The sequence below is a fragment of the Bombina bombina genome, chromosome 12, assembly GCF_027579735.1.
Source record: "Bombina bombina isolate aBomBom1 chromosome 12, aBomBom1.pri, whole genome shotgun sequence".
In the NCBI taxonomy this organism is placed as follows: domain Eukaryota; kingdom Metazoa; phylum Chordata; class Amphibia; order Anura; family Bombinatoridae; genus Bombina; species Bombina bombina.
Window position 1 is genome coordinate 25,931,220 of NC_069510.1, and position 21,139 is coordinate 25,952,358.

At 38.7% G+C, this 21,139-nt stretch overlaps 1 protein-coding gene across 1 annotated transcript in view; it reads right to left on the reverse strand.

The window, feature by feature from the left end:
* Nucleotides 1–2,084: 2,084 nt before the first annotated feature.
* The window catches only part of LOC128642637 (collagen alpha-1(I) chain-like), a 509,301-nt gene continuing 490,246 nt past the window's right edge, over nucleotides 2,085–21,139 (reverse strand). Inside the window, exons 61-68 of the mRNA XM_053695420.1 lie at nucleotides 14,486–14,503; nucleotides 14,341–14,394; nucleotides 13,179–13,241; nucleotides 10,539–10,704; nucleotides 8,326–8,432; nucleotides 6,738–6,818; nucleotides 3,951–4,133; nucleotides 2,085–3,410 (exon numbers count right to left, since the gene is read on the reverse strand). Coding sequence (XP_053551395.1) covers nucleotides 3,261–3,410; nucleotides 3,951–4,133; nucleotides 6,738–6,818; nucleotides 8,326–8,432; nucleotides 10,539–10,704; nucleotides 13,179–13,241; nucleotides 14,341–14,394; nucleotides 14,486–14,503 — 822 coding nt within the window. The 3' untranslated portion in view covers nucleotides 2,085–3,260. The remainder of the gene's footprint in view (nucleotides 3,411–3,950; nucleotides 4,134–6,737; nucleotides 6,819–8,325; nucleotides 8,433–10,538; nucleotides 10,705–13,178; nucleotides 13,242–14,340; nucleotides 14,395–14,485; nucleotides 14,504–21,139) is intronic.

The window sequence follows — 21,139 nt, forward strand, 5'->3', positions numbered from 1 at the left end:
ATGTCACAGCATAAATTGTTGATTTACTTTTAATAAAATCATGTAAATTATATCATTTTTACATACATACATAATTCAGTGAATTACTAAAAGCTGTGCAGCTGTCTGAGTGCTGGTGAGCACCCAGGGCTGTGAGATTTGCAGGGTCATGGGATGTGTACCTAGTACGCTTTGAGAGTGCAGTCCATTTCCGTGTTTTGTACGTGTCTTGGGAAATTACAAAGGGCATGTGTCACCCCTGTTTGTATCTCAGTGTGTTTAGTTGAAGGAATGCGTTGTGTGGCTAGGGACCTAGGGATGAAGAGACCTTGACCATTTGTTTAAATGCTTTAACCAACTCTTCCATTTTGCTTTTAATCTAGCTGTGTGCTTGCAAGAGAGTGCCAGATTTTCTATGTGCCTATGATTAGAGTGGTCTGATTTGGCAATAAACTGGCATAGCAAACAAGATCAAATAATAAATTATACACTTTGTGAGCATGCCCAGAAGAATAAAAACAATGGTTTGTTGGACATATGCAGTTAATTATTTTTGCATATCTTAATATTTTATTTATGGGTGTGCTCAGTTAAGTTATGGGGGCATTTTTAAGTTATGAGAATTACATTAGGTTATTGCAAGATTTGATGCTGGCACAGTTACACCAACAGTGAGCAATATCCCGGAGAACAGTCCAAAGCTCAGCATTTCCCAAGGAACCTAAAAAAGGAAGAACCATACTGGAGGAGCACAAATTACATCATATCTGTATAAGTGAAAATATACTCTTTGGTCAACCACATACAAGGTTTGAAGGATCTGGTACATAACACAAATCTTAACTTAAAGAGGGAGGGAACTGATTGGACCTCAGTTCTTTGGGTTTCTTTAGTGGAGCTTCCTTGGAAAACTTAGACTGAAAGTTTCAAAGGATTTCCGAGCTGCTGTACAGTTTATATTGAAAAAGGGAAACCCTGGTCACTATAAGGTGGTGTACTAGACTTAGTCATTTAGTACTGAGAAAGATAAGAGCTCTTATTATCAGTAACAGTCTCTACGGAACGCCAAAATAAGACGATACCTGCATAAGGACAGTCAGAAGTTTACAATGGGCAGAAAAACGCTAATATATGAACAATCAATCCAGGTTAACCAGATGGGACATCCAGGTCTTAAACTGAAAAATCCAAACGGAGATATGAAAGATGTGTGAATGTAATTTAAGGGGTATAAATGGCTAGTAACTCAGTTGAAGCCTTGACATGGCCTTACTGCTCATTTGAGTTGAAAGATTAGTATATTAGTAGTGGATCAGTATCACTATTGTTACTTTTTGTAGTACTATATTATTGAACTAACATACACGCATGCATAGTTAGCTGTATTTTAGATAGAGATTATTTAATCAGTTGTAATGAAGCGCTGAAAGTGAAATACCCCACGGTTCGGCCGCCCACTTTGAAAGTAATTTTTTTATGTGAGCTAACAGTTTGAACTACTCTCCAATCGGTGCTCTAGCCATATGGCACTCACATAATTTTATTTTGTTGCTAAAGCACCGATTGGAGAACAGTTAAAACAGCTCACAAAAAAATTTACATTTGAAGTGGGCGGCAGGAGTGTGGGGTATTTTAAGTTCAGCGCTACATTAAAAAGTAAGTTATAGGATATTTTCATTACAACTCTAGTGGCGTATTTAGGTTTTGTGCTGCCCAAGGCTCTGAAAATTCTGCTCCCCCTTATGATTTCGGCCTTCTTTGGCCATAATATCTTTTGATCAGAGTGTAACGTGACTTTTGTTCATGGAGTTTCTAAAGTAAATGTTTATGTTCAAGTGCATGTGTGTGTATGTGTGTAGTGAGTGTGTGTGTATATGGTGAGTGTTTGTGCATGTGCAGTGTGCATGTGCAGCGCAGTATGCATGTATGTATGCGTGTGTGCAGTAAGTGTGTGTGTAGTGAGACTCAAAATCTGCTGCCCTATGCAAGTGCCTTGTTTACCTTGGCCAAAATACACCCCATAAGATTGAAAATATCGCTTACATTCCAGATCCATTTATTATTTCTTTTCAACAGTATTGTTCTAAAAAGCATCACAATAAAACTTTGTATAACAAAAGGAAATTTATTTAGTGCAGACACTGTGTCTTTTTATATGTATATATACAATGCATTTCATATAATTTCATTACAGACTCAAAAAAAGCCACAAATACATACACATAGGATGTATACATCGAAAATACACAAAGTGGATCAGAGTGTGTTCCCTACTCAGGAAGGAAAGATTACACTTGGGTATTTTGATCAGAGTGGATAGTGTACATTACCTTGAGTCTTCATGCAATTATGATTATAGACTTTGGTAGAGGAGATAAGGCACTTATATATTAATGGAAATGACAGATTTAATTTCTACACGCTGGCAAAAAATGTAATTCTTACCATAAATAGTGCAGCTTAGATCCTAGAATGTGTGTTTTTTGTTATAACGTTAGCTAGTTTATACACAAATCACCGGACGTATTACAACTTTTTATATTTATAGTTGAATGCTATTGCTCCAAATTTAAATTATTTTCATAAAATGTCTCATTATATATATATATAATTACTTTAATATTAAAGACCTTGTCTCCTTTTTAACTGGAAACCAATCCACAGTTGTTATTTTTCAAAATAATTGTAAAATATATTGTAACATGAATTCTTGGTGGTGATTTTAAATAATATCTCTGCAAATACTGTTTATGGATCGTCTGTTGTGTTAAACACTTAACAGGAAAATTTAAATAAACAAACAAAACAGCATATTTAAAGATATGCCAGTTTTATTTGTGAGGACTTTTTACACAAGGCCTATGTGTCTGTATTCCGTACTTCAAACCTACAGGTTCTGCACATTGTTCTTGCTGTGTAAACAACTTGTGTACATAAAGTATAACCGTAGCACCATTTTAATAGTCTATTTATATTGTACCACAGTATTCTTCCTTGAACATATTGCACAATAAACATTATTCACGCAGGAAGTCATGAGGTGTGTGTTTGTGTGTCGTTCTCACCAGGAGATTTTGTTGGAGAATTTGATCTTAGCACCAAAAAGAAAAGAAAAAACTCCATTGTAAACAATAAATGTTCTCCCTTCCTGAGAGAGTTGGATAAAGAGCCAAGATCAATGGGACCCATGTTACAAAATGTCCTTTATAAATAGTGTGGGTCTTCCACCCTTGATCTTGGAAGGAGTCCTCAGAAGTCCACAAGACTTATGGCTCGTGGTCTTAGCTGAAGCATACGGGTCCTACTATGAAACCATAATGGTGGTGTGAGTCTCCATCGTTAAACAAAGCTAAATCTCGAAGTGGGAGAAGAGAAAGGTCCAAGGGTGCAAAATGGAGGAGAGTGTCAGTCCGGTTGAGTGATTCTTCCCACTGCCAAAGAACACAAGAGCAAATTTATATCTGTCCATAGCTGGCAACAGCAGAAGAGGTAAGAAAGACATAATCAAGAGGCCTGTTTAAGAGTTTTATCACTGGACTTCAAAGCAATACACATTTTGCTAACAATAGTGACAATTTAAATGCTGCCAAAACATTTAGAGGAATATGTGCATAGCCACCAATCACCAGCTAGCTTTCAGTAGTACATTGCTGCTGCTAAGCCTACCTAGGTATGCTTTTTAACAAGGGATACCAAGAGAAAAAAGTACATTTGATAATAGAATTTAATTACATGCTCTATCTGAATCATGAAAGTTTAATTCTAAATCTAATATCTCTTTAACTACTGACATGTGTCATAAGAAATTGTCTCATGTAGTACAAGTTCTCAGTAAACTATAAAAAAATTGTTTAGATCCATAATTTTAAAATGAAAATCGTAAACAAAAATTAAAGAACAAATTTCTACTTAGTTTTTCTGTCAATCAGTTTGATTAATCTATCAATTCACTTATACGTTATTTCTCGTACCGCGCAGCCTTGCAACGTCACCAGAAAGCTTTGCTCCCGCATGTCGGTCAAAAACTTCACATCTTTGTCCTTGGCAGTGTGTCCTTTCATGGCTTGGCACACATACCTCACCGTTTGATGTACCGTGACGCTCTGTAACCGCAAAAAGCGCAGCTGCACTACGCCTGCTTCACTGTAACTGAACTGCAGAGACACAAACAATAAAGGAGGAGATGAGAAGAGAGAAAATACATAATCACAGCATCAACACAAAGCACAACTCTATGGGGTCGATTTATCAAGCTACGGCGGACAGGGGCGGACATATGCGCCCCTGTCCGCTGCAGCTCGCCTGTGTGTGTGTGTGTGTATATATATATATATATATTCATATATACACACACACAATGTATCCTTTTATATTACCCACCTCCTGTTTCCCATCCTCCTACCCATCTAGATTGTAAGTTCCCACGGGAATAGGGCCCTCAATTCCCCCTGTATTTGTCTGTACATTTTTTTGCCTTATATTGTATTGTTTCACCTTTGTACTCATGGACAGCGCTGCAGAATCTGTTGGCGCTTTATAAAAAAAGAATAATAATAATATTACCATCTCAAAGTGTTTAATGTCCCTTTATGGGACTATTTGAAGCATTGAAAACGGAGGCCTTCAGACAAACTGTGGTAGCAGTTCCTACTAGCCAGATGCAATGCCAGAGAAGCCCTACAGGTGAGAGTAGGAGGTGGTTATGTTGGAGGCTGAGAAGCAGAGGTCAGAAACAGGGCACTTTGAAGACTACTTGCAGAGAGAGTGGGGTATGTAGGGGGCTTGCTTTATAGAGGACTTTGTAGGAAGGATTAAATTGCACAAAATGCAATTGCATGAAAACTTCTTAGAGACCTATTCATAAATAATAAAGAGCCTTTTTTATCAACCTCTGGTACATGTACCTCTGGGGCTACCTAGAGCAATGGAAAGGGCTACTCCAACTGTTTTATTATTTATTTATGTTTTGCCCTGATGCTGCTAAAGTAAACATTAAATGTATCACAGAAATCAGTGTTGCCCAGTTCTACCATTGAGTCCCCCTTACAGGCCAGATTCTAATTCTTTGCCTGGTCTAGTCAGCTGCTCACTCACTCACTCACTGTGACTGACTCACCGCTACTCATTTAGGGAAATCCTTAGAATCTGACCGGTGAGTGACATCTGAGAAATGGAGTTAAGAAACGCTGATATAACGTGTGTCACAGGAAAAGTACATAGTATATAGCACTGTAAAAACGTGTCACACAGTCATGTGGCCATAGTCAAACATTGCAAGGAAAATATACCATGGTGAAATGCTGAAGTGTTCTATACCCGAGTGTGCCACAATGACACAAGCCTGATAAGCTGTGTACACGATGCAGTTAGATTTAGAAACACGGTAACATAAATATTGCTACCATGATCATGTATTTTTTTTTTCTACCATAAGTGACAACTATGGGCTCCATGTATTAAAAGGGGAGTGGACAAGCTTCTCAACTTGAGAAATTGCCTGCTCTCCTTCGCGGCATACGGGCAGCGGATCCTGTTCGTCCGCTGCCAGTATGTATTATTATACGCTCAAGTGAGTGTGTAAAGCCCCTCCCTTCTCTCACGTGACCAGTTTAATGATCGCTGCTTCTTACATTGCAGAAAGCAAACTTGCATGTATGAACCCGGAATAGCTTATGCAGCTTTGTACATAGAGCCATTAGTAGGAATTTTCTTCTATAAGCTGATTTTCATTATTATTTGTACGTCTTATATTTCCCAAAAAATTTGTATTCAGAAAAACTTAATTTTAAAATTAAATTTGTGAAAATAGAAAAATGTATCTAATACCAATTTGTCACATTTTGGGGTCTGCATGATTATCCCTTATATTTTGAAACCAATAATATTTACTTGTTACAACTGGGATTACTTATGGCAAATGTGTATGTCTATAGGTGTACTTATACCATTATACTTTTTAACTCTGTGATTACCTTGTATCTAAGCATCGTTTGACAGCCCCTGGTCACATTTTATTTATTATCTATTGGCATGAATTTTAGCCAATTAAGCTGTGTTGTGCTGACTCTTAAATAACTCAACGGGCGTGAGCACAATGTTATGTATATGGCCCACATGAACTAGCAGTCTCCTGTTGTGAAAACAAATAAAAAAAAAGCATGTGATAAGAGACTGTCTGTAGTGGCTTAGAAACAGGCAGAAATGTAGAGGTTTAAATGTCATAAAGTATATTAATATAACAGTGTTGGTTGTGAAAAGCTGGGGAATGGGTAGTAAAGGTGTTGTCTTTCTTTTTAAACAATACCAATTTAAGTGTTGACTGTCCCTTTAAAGGGACAGTCTACACCAGAATTTTTATTGTTTAAAAAGATAGACAATCCCTTTATTACCCATTCCCCAGTTTTGCATAACCAACACTGTTATAGAAATATAATTTTACCTCTGTGATTACCTTGTATCTAAGCCTCTGCAGACTGCACCCTATCTCAGTGCTTTTGACAGACTTGCAGTTTAGCCAATCAGTGCAGACTCCTAAATAACTTCACGGAAGTGAGCACAATGTTATCTATATGACACTAGTACTGTCCAACTGTGAAAAAAAAAATACCACCAAGGGATCAAAGCAAATTTAATGATAAAAGTCAACTGGAAAGTTGTTTAAAATGTCATGCCCTATCTCAATCAGGAAAGTTTAATTTTGACTAGACTCTCCCTTTAAGGAAAACTGTTATACAATATGAAAATCCCTAGAATCTTACTGTGAATCCCTCAGGGAGTGTGCTGAACCACTGGAATCCTTCCTGCAACTCGTAACTTTGGAGCCATGGTTTAACCGCGATCTGTGAATATAAATGACATACATTTGACAATGTTTTAGGTTCCATAGCGGCTTTGAAGGCAAAAATCATTCTTAATAACCAGAATTTTAATCTTTTAGAGTTTTTGTCTGAACATTTATAACAATATTTAAAAACAACCAAAGCACCACTCTGTAACTTCTAGTCCTGACATTACCCTGCTCAGCTACCTAGATCAGTGTTTCTCAAGTGGTGTGTTCCGAGACGGTAAGTTGCCAAATTGTGATAGTAGAAAATATTTTCACCCAAATTACAATGCACTTCTAGCTATTTTTATAATTCTATTTGTATAAAAACGTTTGCCAGCCTAATATATAAGCAATTTACATTCCCATACTCGTTTCGCCTCTCCTGCCTGTATTTTAATAGTCTGTTGTTTTGATCTGATATCATTTGTTCCACTCTAAAAAGTTATGGTAAGGAGATGGGATACAAATTATTGCTTCTATAATTTCCGTTTTATAGTTTGCACCTTTAAAGCATTTCGGGCAGCATAAAGGATCCATAACTATCTATTACAGTCATACAGGCACACAAAGTTCTTAATGTTCCCTCCATAAGCAACTAACCACGGATGAAAAGATCACTGTAAATTAAGCCGCTTGTGCAGCCAGTGCACACTACATCACTCATTTGCCACCAGGGCATTTAAATATTGATTGTGTGCAAACTATACCCAGACTCATTGTAAGGGATCGCTGCTGTTTGCTGCTTGTAGTTTGCAAAAAAGCACAGCCAGCAGCCAAAATAGAGCAAGGACTGCTGCTACCCTGCATTGCACGTGCCAGCAGCCCTCTACATACATAGGGAAATGTATAAGTGGAACCCAGCCCCACCCACACAGGACACGCAGAGCAGAGTGGAGAGAGGCACTAAAATAATTACCTCTCCTGCTGCTGATGCTGCAAACATTGCGCTCAAAACAAAAATTGCTGTGCTCATTTTTTAGTGGAAAGACAGTTGCAGCACAATATTTCTGCCGTCCAGATTTCCTGCTTCTATTAGTTCCCACCCACAGCACAGATTGACAGTGCTTCCCCCAAGAGGCAGATATGAGAGCTGCCTCACTTGGGGCTTTTCCTGATTGTCTTAATGATGAAATTAGACTCTTGACCTGACAGACAGTGAGTTGGCACTGCATACAGTACCTTCAATCGGGGGAGGCTGAGATTGCCGCTGCCTTTCTCCATATATCTGCAGCTAAAGTCAGAACATTTGGTACGTTTTTATTTATTTTTATTTTACTTTAACATTATTTTCTTTTTTCTTTTCATGACAGGTGAGGCAATGACTATCCTGACTGCATGTCTCTGCTAGGTAATAATAGTCCTGCCATCTAGTACTGTTTAACAGGGAAAATTATTGATTGTATATACTCATTACATATGTTCTGTACTTCATTTATTTCTGTTACTAGGAGTAAAATATATTTATTATAATTCTCATTTCGTTCTTAGTAAGGAATTACTTCTATATTAGCGCAAAATACCTGGCTCTGTTGAGGGGGCACACAAGTCTCTCCTTCAGCGGAAAAGTTACAGTAAACAAGGAAAGAATCATTAGGGCTCCCTTGATTGGGGTCAATGTAGTAGTAACCTAAGGAAAAAAGGAAAACAACAATAATATAACAGAAAGTTACATTTCTATATGTTTATTTATGTTCAAAAATGATCTAAATTTAAAAAAGTTTTGGTTCAGCCGTAACTTTGGTTCCGAATAGTCAAAATACTTTGTATGTCTAATATTCGGCGCCCGCGCTGTTCAGTATTTGTCTCGTTTTAAAGTGAAGGTAAAGTGGGGCAGTGTGGAATAGGTAGTTGGCTTTATTACAATATATATAACAAAGTCGATACGTTTATTTTTTTTAAATGATTAATGAATATTTTTATTTTTAATTTTAGTTAGAAATCCTTACTGCTCCGTTCCTCCGCCCCTTTTCTTTTTCCTAGTTGTTCTCTCAATTCTGTGACGTAGAGAGCGGTCCCACCCGCTCTCTACATAGGCATCCAAGCTCATTAATGAAATGAGGAGCGGTGCGTATGCGCAATGCACCTCTATATGCAATGGCTAAGACGCTAAATGAAGCGCAGGCGCAGTGGATAGAAGGGGCGTTTTGTGTGGGGAGTTGGCCGCCTAACGGCCAGAAAATCAATTGGGCAATTGAGGTGACGTCACCAATAAGAAAGTCGTATACCGGCGTCGGGAGGAGATGGGGTATGTTAAAATCGGATCAAATATCCTGAATAAAAGTTTTATTTTATCATTTAAAAAAAAATCATGAATGAAAGTGGGGTTTATTTTTTATACTAATTACATTGATATTTCCAATACCGATCAACTTTACCTTCACATTAAACTAAACGAATACCGACCATTCATAGAACATATACATTTTTCTTCGTTAAACGAACAGGGCCACATCTGCACTAATTGGAGGCTAAACTAACTAAAAAACCTCCATTAGTGTAGGCCTCCTGTTAGTGCGACTGGGCTCTGTGAAGAAGACGGGCGGGTTACAGCGGCTCGCCAGAACTCTTAGGTAACTATTTTTAACTATTTAAAGGAAACTAATGAATACTGCTGAATTCGGCATTATGCCTTCATTTTCTTCTAATTTCATGCTGCATTCGGATATTCGGCTTGTTTTAAAGAGACAAATACCCATGTTTCTTTACTAAATGTGCATTCATAACAAAACAAATGCACGTGTCTAATTGTAATATAAAATGTTACCCTTGGCTTGGCTCTTCCACATATGGTGGTGTGGGCTAAATGGCCATTGAAAAACAAATGCAGCAAAGCTGTTTTTTGCATTTTGAAGATAACAGGAAGTGTGGGAAACAATGGACCTCTAGTGACTGTTTGCTTACTAGCTGATAATAATAATAATAATAATAATAGAAACAAATATTAAAAAAAGAAGAAGAAATCTCAGTACAGGGACATTTTATTTATTTTAAAATTGCCCTAGTTTTATGACTTTTGAGTCTCTTTAAATCAGGGTTATCAACTTTGGCACTATAGAGGTTATGGAACTAAATTCCCCATGATGTTCAGACACTTTAAAGGGACAGTCTAGTCAAAATTAAACTTTCATGATTCAGATAGGGCCTGCAATTTTAAACAACTTTGCAATTGACTTTGATCATTAAATTTGCTTTGTTCCCTTGGTGGTATTTTTGAAAAGCTAAACCTAGCTAGGCTCAAACTGATTTCTAAACCGTTGAAAACCGCCTCTTAGCTCAGAGCATTTTTAAAGTTTTTCACAGTTAGAGAGTACTAGTACATGTGTGTTATATAGATAACATCTATATGACACACATGTGGAATTATTTAGGAGTCTGCACTGATTGGCTAAACTGCATGTCTGTCAAAAGCACTGAGATAAGGGGCAGACTGCAGAGGCTTAGATACAATGTAATCACAGAGGTAAAACATATATTAATATAACCGTGTTGGTTATGCAAAACTGGGGAATGGGTAATAAAGGGATTATCTATCTTGTTAAACAATAAAAATTCTTGTGTAGACTGTCCCTTTAAGATGACTGAGCCTCAGTTGGCTAGCATCATGGGAAATGTAGTTCCAAAACCTATGGAGTGCCAAAGTTGATCTCCCCTGCATTAAATGGATATTAGACTCAGAATTAAGTCCCCAATAACACATGTAATTAAAATGAGTACAATAAGTAGACATACTAACCATCGGTGAACTGTGGTTGTACAAGATGCAGCTCCTTACAGGTACTTGCTGGGTTTTCTTTGGAACCATTTGGTGGAGCAGCCAGGAGTCTCAAATCCTCCTCCAAGCTCTGTAATAGATCTAAGGGCCCTCCTTCACCCCATGGTCCGGGAAATGGGAAAATACGCTGCATGAGAGAAGAAGAAATAATGTCACTGATCATAGCACTGGATGCATTTGCTTAGTGGATATAGGGCAGGATTTAGGGGGAAATAAGAGATGGGATAGAGGATGGAAAAAGAGAAATTAAGTAAAAGCAGCCGTTTATATGTAAATGGGAACTAATACAACTGTAGTTTCTATTAATGTGCATTGGCTATGTGCTTTCTACAAATGCTCACTGGCTGATAGGCACTTCCCACTATTGATCACTGGCTAATAAGTATGTCGTGCTGATAACTACTACTTCCCTCTAATGCCCATTGGCCGATAACTACTTCCTGGTAATTCTCAATGGCTGACAGGTAGGGATAAAAGATGTGTCATGTGTTCATGTCTGGCATTAAAAAAGGGTGTGGGGAATTTAAGCTGGGAAGAGGTCATGTAAAGATGCTTTTTTGCATAGGTTGCCCAACAACAGTTGTTGCTGAAGGAACTGCAAAATTCCTGATTTGGGGATGGGTGACCAAAGATTAACAATATGCAAAACAGCTGAGTGCACAGTAGTGTCATATGGCATAGTAGAACCAATTGTAGTGGATGTTGTGGACATGGAATTGTAAACACCACTTTTGTTCTGAGAAAAAAAGCACAAATCAAGCACTGAAAGCATCATGACTCTCCTCCATCTTGGAAATGAAATGTTGTGCCTAAGCAAGGGCTGGCAAGATTATGGCATCCATGTTTTGTAATTCAGAGGGAATTTTGATGACTTCCTGCAACTTGATAGGAAAATTGTACAAAGTGATTGATTTAAGAGCAGAGCCTTGGCAAGATGATTTATAAAGTACTGTTCCATGAAGATAATGTTCCTGTGCACATGCTGCCATGACTGCCATTTCTGAAGACATTGCCACCAATGACTATTACTTATTGCCATGTTTAAAGGGACACGTTTTGGGATCACTGGTAAAGTGATGAATACAGTTTATGAGTGGTTGGAGAAACACATTTGTTTTTTTGAACATAAATATGTTGTAACATTGTTTGCAGAAATGTGTTGAGATTAAGGTGGATTCTGTAAAAAAAATAAATATATATATTTCATGGGGTCTGGGTGTTTTCTATCCATGGCAGGACTAGGACTCATCTTCCCTTTTAACAAGGAGAAAAAAACTACAAAACAAAAAATACAACTCAACTCCAAATCAAGGTGTAAGCAAACCTTAATCACACTTCTCATAACACAATAAAAATGCATTGAAGATTCCCAAGTTGGCTTCAGATTTTACACTATTTATTCTATTGTAGATGTTTTCTAGTGGGAAGTTTTCTACCTTAAAGGGACATGAAACCAAAAAGTTTTCTTTCATGATTCAGATAAAAACATTTTAAACAACTTTCTAGCGCTGCGGAATCTTTTGGCGCTCTCCAAAAACACGATAATAATAATAATTTGCTTCTATTATCAATTTTTCTTTTTTTTGTGTTGAAAAGCAGTAATATTAGCCTGGGAGTGTGCCCGTATCTGCAAGAGCACTAGATGGCAGCACTATTTTCTGCCATGTAGTACCTAGGTATCTTCCCTAGTCTTCCCTGAGCCAAAATGGAAGATGGGTACTGGGTCTCAAGTCAGGTCTGAGCTCCCAATAAATGATTAGATAGAAAATAATAAAATCTTGCTCGCAGTGCACCTCTCTCAACCTCTCTCCTCGGAGGCCAAGAACAAACTGAGTGGGGAAAGGAGGTGGGAGGGATTAAAGTTCTGTCCAATATACTTCCATTATCAATTAGTTCTGAGTCTTTTTATATACACAAGTCTGAGGCTCCAGCTCCTACTGAGCATGTGCAAAAATTAACAGTGTATATGTATATTCATTTTATGATTGGCTGATGGCTGTCACATGATACTGGGGGTAGGAAATTTGTCAAAAAATCTACTGCTCATTTGACATACAGAGTGGTTTTGCATTGACTTGTTATTAATGCACTTGATGATTAGGCAAATCTATTGTATTTAATAGTACTTTAATGGGACAGTAAACACCTTGTAATTACATTTTTCTGCAGTCTTCCAATAGATTGACATATCGGCAGTGTCTGAATGTTATTAGAGGAGATTTACACCTTGTTTGTTGCATTTGTTTTTCAGGGGTCAAACACCACCCACCACTTTTCTAATCTGCAGGGATAATCCGGGCTTGAGTCTGGAGATGACAGAGTTTACCACTGTCATTCTGTTAACAAAATATCCGTTATTTGTCTTTGGCAGAAGAAAATAAAACAAAGAAACTGCAAATTAGGGACAGATATGTGGCAGGGTTAGGCGTGTGCAGGACTGGAAACTCACAATTTTCAGACTTGAATTACAGGAAAAGGGGGCAATATAAATAGAGAAAATGTTGGAAAGTTGTTTTCAAGCAAGAGCCAATTTAGCTCACAAGTTATTCGCTGAAAACACTCCGTGATTATACGCCCAGCACCTCTTTGCTTGATACACACCTTTAGACTTTCAGCACTCAAATTAAAAGTAGGTCCTGGGGGGCCGGGTGCACCAGGAAGACCCTAAAAATAGAGAAGAACATTCTCAGTCAAAAGAAGATGTTACACACAATGTAAAATGACACGCTCATTTTATGAACATATTTGGGGTAAAGCAGGGCTGTCCAATCTATTAAATTAGTAACCATGTTAGAATTGTCTTTTTTCAATCAATGGACTGGTGTATAAATTGTATAATTTTATTTATATTATGGGTAAAGTAAGATATCTGGGTAATCCTAGGATTACCGGGGTAAAACGGACATTACCCAAGCGGCTGTGGGTAAAACCTGATGTACTGTAATTCCCCCCATCTAAACTATTCTTTTTGCCTCTGCATGGGGGGTTGAAGGGGGGCACCCCGTCAATCCTCTGGCATCCACCTCAAGTGAACCCACCAGGCAGAGGCAAAAAAGAAAGATGGGGGAATTACAGTGCATCTTATATATATGTTTGATGTGGTGACTCGATGAAGAACATGCACTCTGAGGGGATTTATGATCTTACTTAATGTCCATTTTACCCGGGTAATCCTAGGATTACCCAATATCTGACTTTACCCATAACATATATACATATAAACATATATATATTTATATATATGCACACACACAAGGGTACCTCTTCTACAACACTAGATATATATATATATATATATATATATATATATATATATATATATATAATACATCTACAGATAGCTAAATAGACAGAAAATATAAATCATTCAAACCAGTTTAGATATATCTAAAATGAATACACTTCTAAAATGAATGCTGATTTGAAAAGTTCCACAACCCCACATGTATACAAAGACCAAGAAAGATATACTGGGGATCCGTGCAATAATAGGTGTATGTTGTGTTTTGCAGATGAAATGATGATGAGCAGTAGCTATAGGTGAGCCAGTAAGAATATTTAGGAACCAGACAGTGATATTTGTATATAGATTTATGAAGAATAACCCAAAGGGTTAGGAGCCAGGGGTAAAATTCTAGGAGCCAGTGGCACCCTGCTCCTGGGTTTGTCAAGCCCTGCATAAGAGAGTGTAAAGCGTGGAATCACAACCCATTCATTAGTTTAGGCAATAAGAGCTGGAAAAAAAAAAAAAAGGAGTACTTACTGGAGGTCCTGGGGGTCCTTTTGGTCCTTCTGGTCCTGGGATTCCTGGAGGTCCCTGATTATAAAACAAACATAGAATACACAAATAGTACCTACGCATGTCTAAATAAGAAATTTATGATAAATGTCTGCGGTAGATATGTTACCTGGATTCCAGGAGGCCCCTGAAAGAAAGCACAACATAAAATGAGCAACAACCTGTGTAAAATGCATGTGTGTGCTCTGGGTATAAGGTATAAGATCTATCGTCCTCTAATGGATATATTTATTAAAGGGACATAAAACCCAAACTTTGTCTTTCATTATTCAAATAGAGAATACAATTTAAAAACAGTTTTTCTTTCCTAAGATATGGTGAGTCCACAATGTCATCAATTACTAGTGGGACTATCTCTCCTATCCAGCAGGAGGCTGCAAAGAGCACCACAGCAAAGCTGTTAAATACCACTCCCCTTCCCATAATCCCCAGTCATTCTCTTTGCCTCTGTCAATGGAGGAGGTGAAGTTTGGTATCTTAAGAAATTAAATCCTTTATTGAGATAGTTTTCCCTGCAAGCAAGGATTTGGGTATAGCCGTAGTCCATGTCAATCTCTGCCGCAGAGTCGTGGTGGCTTTTAAGCAGTTAGGAAGTTGTAAGGTGGTGCTTACTTTGTTTCATAACATATTGCTGCCATATAGAAAGCCAGAGTTGGTTACTCTGTTCTTTCTTTTTTTCCACAGGTCTCTGTTAGGAGTTTGTGTCCTTTCATACCTTTTGAGCTGTCTTCCTGCTGGGCAGCTAGACTGCAGGTAAGTGCTTTTTTTTCTTGTTTCAGGAGACTTTGCACTTTTAAAACGTTGATTTTTTATTTTCTGCAGTTTTTAATTTATGTGATTTAGGAATCCTTTGAACAGGATTCAATAGGCAGTATGCAGGCAATATGTGATTTGCACATTAAGACCGGGTGCTGTAAAATTTGTAATTTTTGGCAAATGTTTGTTTGTTTCTGTGGTAACGGTTGTTGCTATGTCTTTTTCAAATTGCATGCCTTTTTTCTTGTCTGCGCTTTACTGGATGTGCTGGTCATGTGATCCTTGTGTTTCAGTTATATGGAACGGATCGGCGTCTCTGTGTTGTTGCTGCAGTCTGTCTCAGTGTATATGCAGTTGTGTGGCAGTCTCTGTGTCCTCTTCAAGTCTCCTGGAATTGCGGTAGGCAACTCAGTACTGCTAAGGTGTAGAGGTTGTCAAACTTAGCTTTTTTTGATAAAGTTTTTTGTTTTTTTCGTTTGTCTTTTATTAAAATTATTTTCTGGGGCTGATTTTTCTTAGCTATGGACATGGATAATGCTGATATTGTTTTTAATAAATGTTTATTATGTTTAGAGCCGCAAATTGTTTCTCCTTTGCGATTTTGTACTACTTGTTTAGCTAGAACGCTAGAGTGTAAAGAAAAATTATTGCCTTATGAGCCTAATGTCTTTCAGGATGATGCTGTTCAGGCAGGGCCGCAGCCCTCTCCTCAAACGTCCCAAACCTCTATGGCATCACATGCAGTGCCCTGCGGTTCCTCTCAACCTCCTGGTGGGGTATATTTGCCTGCAGATTTTGGAGCTCAGATATCTTCTGTGATATCTGAAGCTTTATCTGCTTTTCCTGTTTTAGGAAAACGCAAGAGGAAAACTAAACACTTAATAGATTGTAAGGTTCCTGTTTCAGCAGCTTCTATACAGGTTGATACTCCTCATAATTCTATGGAGGATGTTACCTCAGTTCCTTCTGAGGGTGAAATTTCTGATTCTGACAGTGTTAATCTTTTGTCTGAGGTAGAAGAAGTAAGCTTTAGGTTTAAGCTTGAACACCTTCATGTTTTATCTGACTCTCCTGTTGTAGTTCATTCTAAGAAATCTAGTAAGCTTAATAGATTCTATGATGTCTCTTCCTCTACGGAAGTGTTTCCTGTTCCAGATCGTGTGACGGAGATTATTAGGCAGGAATGGGAAAAAACAGGGATTCCGTTTTCCCCATCTTCAGTTTTTAAGAAAATGTTTCCTATTGCTGATTCCATTAAGGATTCTTGGTGCACAGTGCCTAAGTAGAAGGGGCTGTTTCTGGCTAAGAGAACTACGATCCCTATAGAGGATAGTTGCTCTTTTAAGGATCCAATGGATAAGAAGTTGGAGGTATATTTGAAGAAGATGTATGTGCATCAGGGTCTTCAATGGCAACCTGCAGTTTGTATTGCCACAGTAACAAGTGCAGCATCTTATTGGTGCAATGCTTTATCTGAATCTATTATAGAGGAGACTTTGTTGGAGGAAATTCAGGATAGGATTAGGGCTATAAGCTAGCCAATTCTTTTATTTCTGATGCTAATATACAAGTTATTAAATTGGGGGCCAAGGTGTCTCGTTTCTCTGTCTTGGCTCGCAGGGCTTTGTGGCTTAAGTCTTGGTCAGCTGATGTTTCCTCCAAGTCTAAGCTTTTGGCGCTTCCTTACAAGGGTAAGACTTTGTTTGGGCCTGGACTGGTAGAAATAATATCTGATGTTACAGGTGAAAAAGGATCTTTTCTACCGCAAGACAAGAAGATTAGATTTAAGGGACGTCAAAGTAATTTTCGTTCCTATCGTAATTTCAAAGGTAAAAAGCTTTCCTCTTCCGCTTCCAAACAGGAACAATCCAAGTCCTCTTGGAGACCTAGTCAGTCCTGGAGCAAGGGGAAACAATCTAAGAAATCCTCAGCTCAGTCTAAGTCAGCATGAGGGGTCAGCCCTCGGTCCGGATTCGGATCAAGTGGGGGGCAGACTTTCCCTGTTTTCTCGGGAGTGGTTTCAAAATGTCCCAGATCCTTGGGCTGTGGGCATTGTTTCTCTGGGTTACAAGATAGAATTCAATTTTCTCCCTCCCAGGTTTGCAGATCAGGTAAAAAGAGAGGCATTCTTGAACTGTGTTCAGAATCTTTTCTCTCTGGGAGTGATTGTTCCAGTTCCAGTAAGGGAACAGGGTCTAGGATTCTATTCAAATCTGTTTGTAGTTCCCAAGAAAGAGGGAACTTTTCATCCCATTGTAGACCTAAAGTTTCTCAACAGGTTTCTCAGGGTGCCGTACTTCAAAATGGAGACCATTCGGTCCATTCTTCCTTTGGGCGACATTCTGGTTCAGGCGCCATATTTTTAACTAGCAAGCTCCCATATAGAGATCTTGTTATCTTTTCTACGTTACCACGGATGGAAAGTGAATCTGGGAAAGAGTTCCCTTGTTCCAGCTCCAAGGGTGGTGTTTTTAGGGACTATAATAGATTGCCTATCTATGAAGATTTTTCTGACGGAGGTCAGGAAATCCAAAATTCTCTCTGCTTGCCTCTCACTTCAGTCTACTGTTCGGCCATCTGTAGCCCAATGTATGGAAGTAATTGGTTTGATGGTCGCTTTCATGGACATCATTCCCTTTGCTCAATTCCATTTGAGTGCTCTGCAATTGTGCGTGCTTAAGCAATGGAACGAAAACCATTTGGATCTGTCCCAGAGGATAGATCTAGATGTATTAACAAAAGACTCTCTTCCATGGTGGTTTTCTCAGGAACATCTGTCTCAGGGCACATGCTTCTGGATACCTTCTTGGGTGATCGTGACCACGGATGCCAGCCTGTTAGGCTTGGGAGCAGTCTGGGACTTGTTAAAGGTGATGGGATTATGGATTTAGGAGGAGTTGAGAGCGATTTACAATTCTCTGATAACTTGGCCTCAGTTGGACAATATCACCTCTGTGGCTTACATGAACCACCAGGGAGGAACTCAGAGTTCCTTAGCCATGAGGGAGGTGGCTTGGATTATTCAGTTGGTGGTTCACGATTGTTGTCTGTCTGCAATCCACATTCAAGGAGTGGACAATTGAGAAGCAGATTTTCTAAGCAGACAGACTTTTCATCCCGGGGAGTGGGCTCTCCATCCGGAGGTGTTCTCCAGGTTAACCCTCAAGTGGGGGGTGCCGGAGTTGGATTTGATGGCGTCTCGGCAAAACGCCAAGCTTCCAGGGTACGGTTCAAGGTCAAGAGATAAGCAGGCAGCTCTGATAGATCCTCTGGCGGTGCCTTGGAGGTTCGGTCTAGTTTGTCTGTTTCCTCCGTTTGCACTTCTTCCACGAGTCATTGCTAGTATCAAACAGGAGAGAGCTTCGGTAATTCTAATAGCTCCTGCATGGCCTCGCAGGATCTAGTATGCAGACCTAGTGAACATGTCATCTCTGCCTCCTTGGAGGCTGCCTCTAAGGAAGGACCTTTTAACTCAGGGTCCTTTCTTCCATCCAAATCTAATTTCTCTGAAACCGACAGCTTGGAGATTGAATGCTTAATTTTGTCTAAACGTGGTTTTTCTGAATCGGTCATTGAGACCATGATTCAAGCTCGTAAGCCTGTTACTCAGAAAATTTACCATAAGGTATGGTGTAAATACCTTTATTGTTGTGACACTAAGGGCTACTTTTGGAGTAGGGTTATGATTTCTAGAATTTTGTCTTTTCTCCAGGATGTTCTGGAGAAGGGGTTGTCAGTCAGTACTCTGAAAGGTCAGATTTATGCTTTATCTATTCTGTTGCATAAGCATTTGGTGGTCATGCCAGATGTTCAATCTTTTTGTCAGAATCAAGCCTGTGTTTAAAGTGAAGGTAAAGTTTTGTTAAACAGCAATAGTTTTTATGTTCCTTTTACGAACCCAAATCCAGTCGCTAGGTTTGTTTTTAATAGATTATTATTTATTTTGTTCTATTTATACATTTACTTTTCCTACCGTTCCCTGCAGATTCTCCTCCCATCCTCCATTTCCGGGTTTAAGATACTGTGACGTATAGAGCGGTCCCACCCGCTCTATACGTGTCTAGAAAGCTCATGCACATCGAGCATGGATTATCCGCGCATGCGCATAATTTAAGGACAGTGATCTTTGCGCAGGCGTTAATCGCAGTTGTTTGTCTCTACTGCACATGCAAAACAACTTTGCAACATAGTATTGAATGAGTTGCGAGATTCATTCAATACTATATTGGACAACACAGAGAATAGTTGTGTGTTTTGCGAGTTTATACTGTTTATACTGCGCATGCGCGAAACGAGTATGCGCGCGCTTGGAAATTGAGGAGGAGAAAATGTAACGCATGCGCATGTAGACCCATATGTTGATGACGAAATTTGACGGCCGCCTAACGGCCAAACAATCAATTGGATGGCTCAAGCACGTGATCGCTCTTTAGAAAAAAAAAAAGTCTACGGGTTGTTTTCCGGAAAGCCGATTAGATGACAAAAAAATTAGATAACTCAGGTAATATATGTTTTTGAAACAATTGATGAATGAAACATATTTAATTTCCTTCATATCTATAATTGTTTGTACTAAAGCGTTTGACTTTACCTTCACTTTAAGTCGGTTACTCCTCCTTGTTGTCTAAACCTTGTTCTTAAGGTTTTGCAGCAGGCTCCGTTTGAGCCAATGCATTCCATAGATATTAATTGTTATCTTGGAAGGTTTTATTTCTTGTTGCTATTTCTTCTGCAAGGAGAGTTTCGGAACTCTCGGCTTTTCAGTATGATTCTCCTTACCCTATCTTTCCCATGGATAAGGTGGTCCTACGTACTAGGTTGGGTTTTCTTCCTAAAGTGGTTTCGGTTGGGAATATTAATCAGGAAATTGTTGTTCCTTCTCTCTGTCCCAATCCTCCTTCTCATAAGGAGCTTCTGTTGCACAACTTGGATGTAGTGCGTGCTTTAAAATTCTATTTGCAGGCAACTAAAGATTTTCGCCAGTCTTCTGCCCTTTTTGTTTGTTTCTCAGGAAAGTGTAAGGGTCAAAAGGCTACTGCTGCTTCTCTTTCCTTTTGGTTGAGGAGTATGATTCGTTTTGCTCATGAGACTGCTGGACAGCAGCCTCCCGAGAGGATTACAGCTCATTCCACTAGGGCTGTTTCCTCTTCTTGGGCTTTTTAAAAAATGAAGCTTCTGTGGAACAGATTTGCAAAGCTGCAACTTAGTCCTCTGCATACTTTTTCAAAATTTTATAAATTTGATACTTTTGCCTCAGCTAAGGCTTCTTTTGGGAGGAAGGTAGTTCAAGCGGTGGTGCCTTCTGTTTAGGTCCACCTGTCTTTTTCCCTCCCTAGTCATCCGTGTCCTCTAGCTTGGGTATTGGTCCCCACTAGTAATTGATGACGTCGTGGACTCACCATATCTTAGGAAAGAAAACATAATTTATGCTTACCTGATAAATGTATTTATTTTCGGATTTCCCCCTTATATTTAAGACAGTTATTTTTGACTGAACCTCAGGCATTTTGACTAAACCTCAGGCACCTCTACACCTTTGTATTATTCCTTTTTCCATTTCCCTTCGGTCGAATGACTGGGGATTATGGGAAGGGGAGTGATATTTAACAGTTTTGCTGTGGTGCTCTTTGCCACCTCCTGCTGGACAGGAGTGATATTCCCACTAGTAATTGATGATGTCGTGGACTCACCATATCCGGAAATAAATACATTTATCAGGTAAGCATAAATTATGTTTTAATTTAGTTCTATTATTACATTTGCTTCATTCTCATGTTATTCTTTGTTGAAGAGATATCTATATAAGTAGCATGCACATGTCTGTGGACTACATGACAGGAAATAGTGCTGCCCTCTAGTGCTCTTGCTAATGTATAACATTGTTGCAAAACTGCCGCCATGTAGTAATGCAGATACATGCACACTCCTGAATTTACCTGCTTTTCAACAAAGGATAACAAGGAAACAAAGAACATTTGATAATAGATGTAAACTAGAAAGTTTTTTA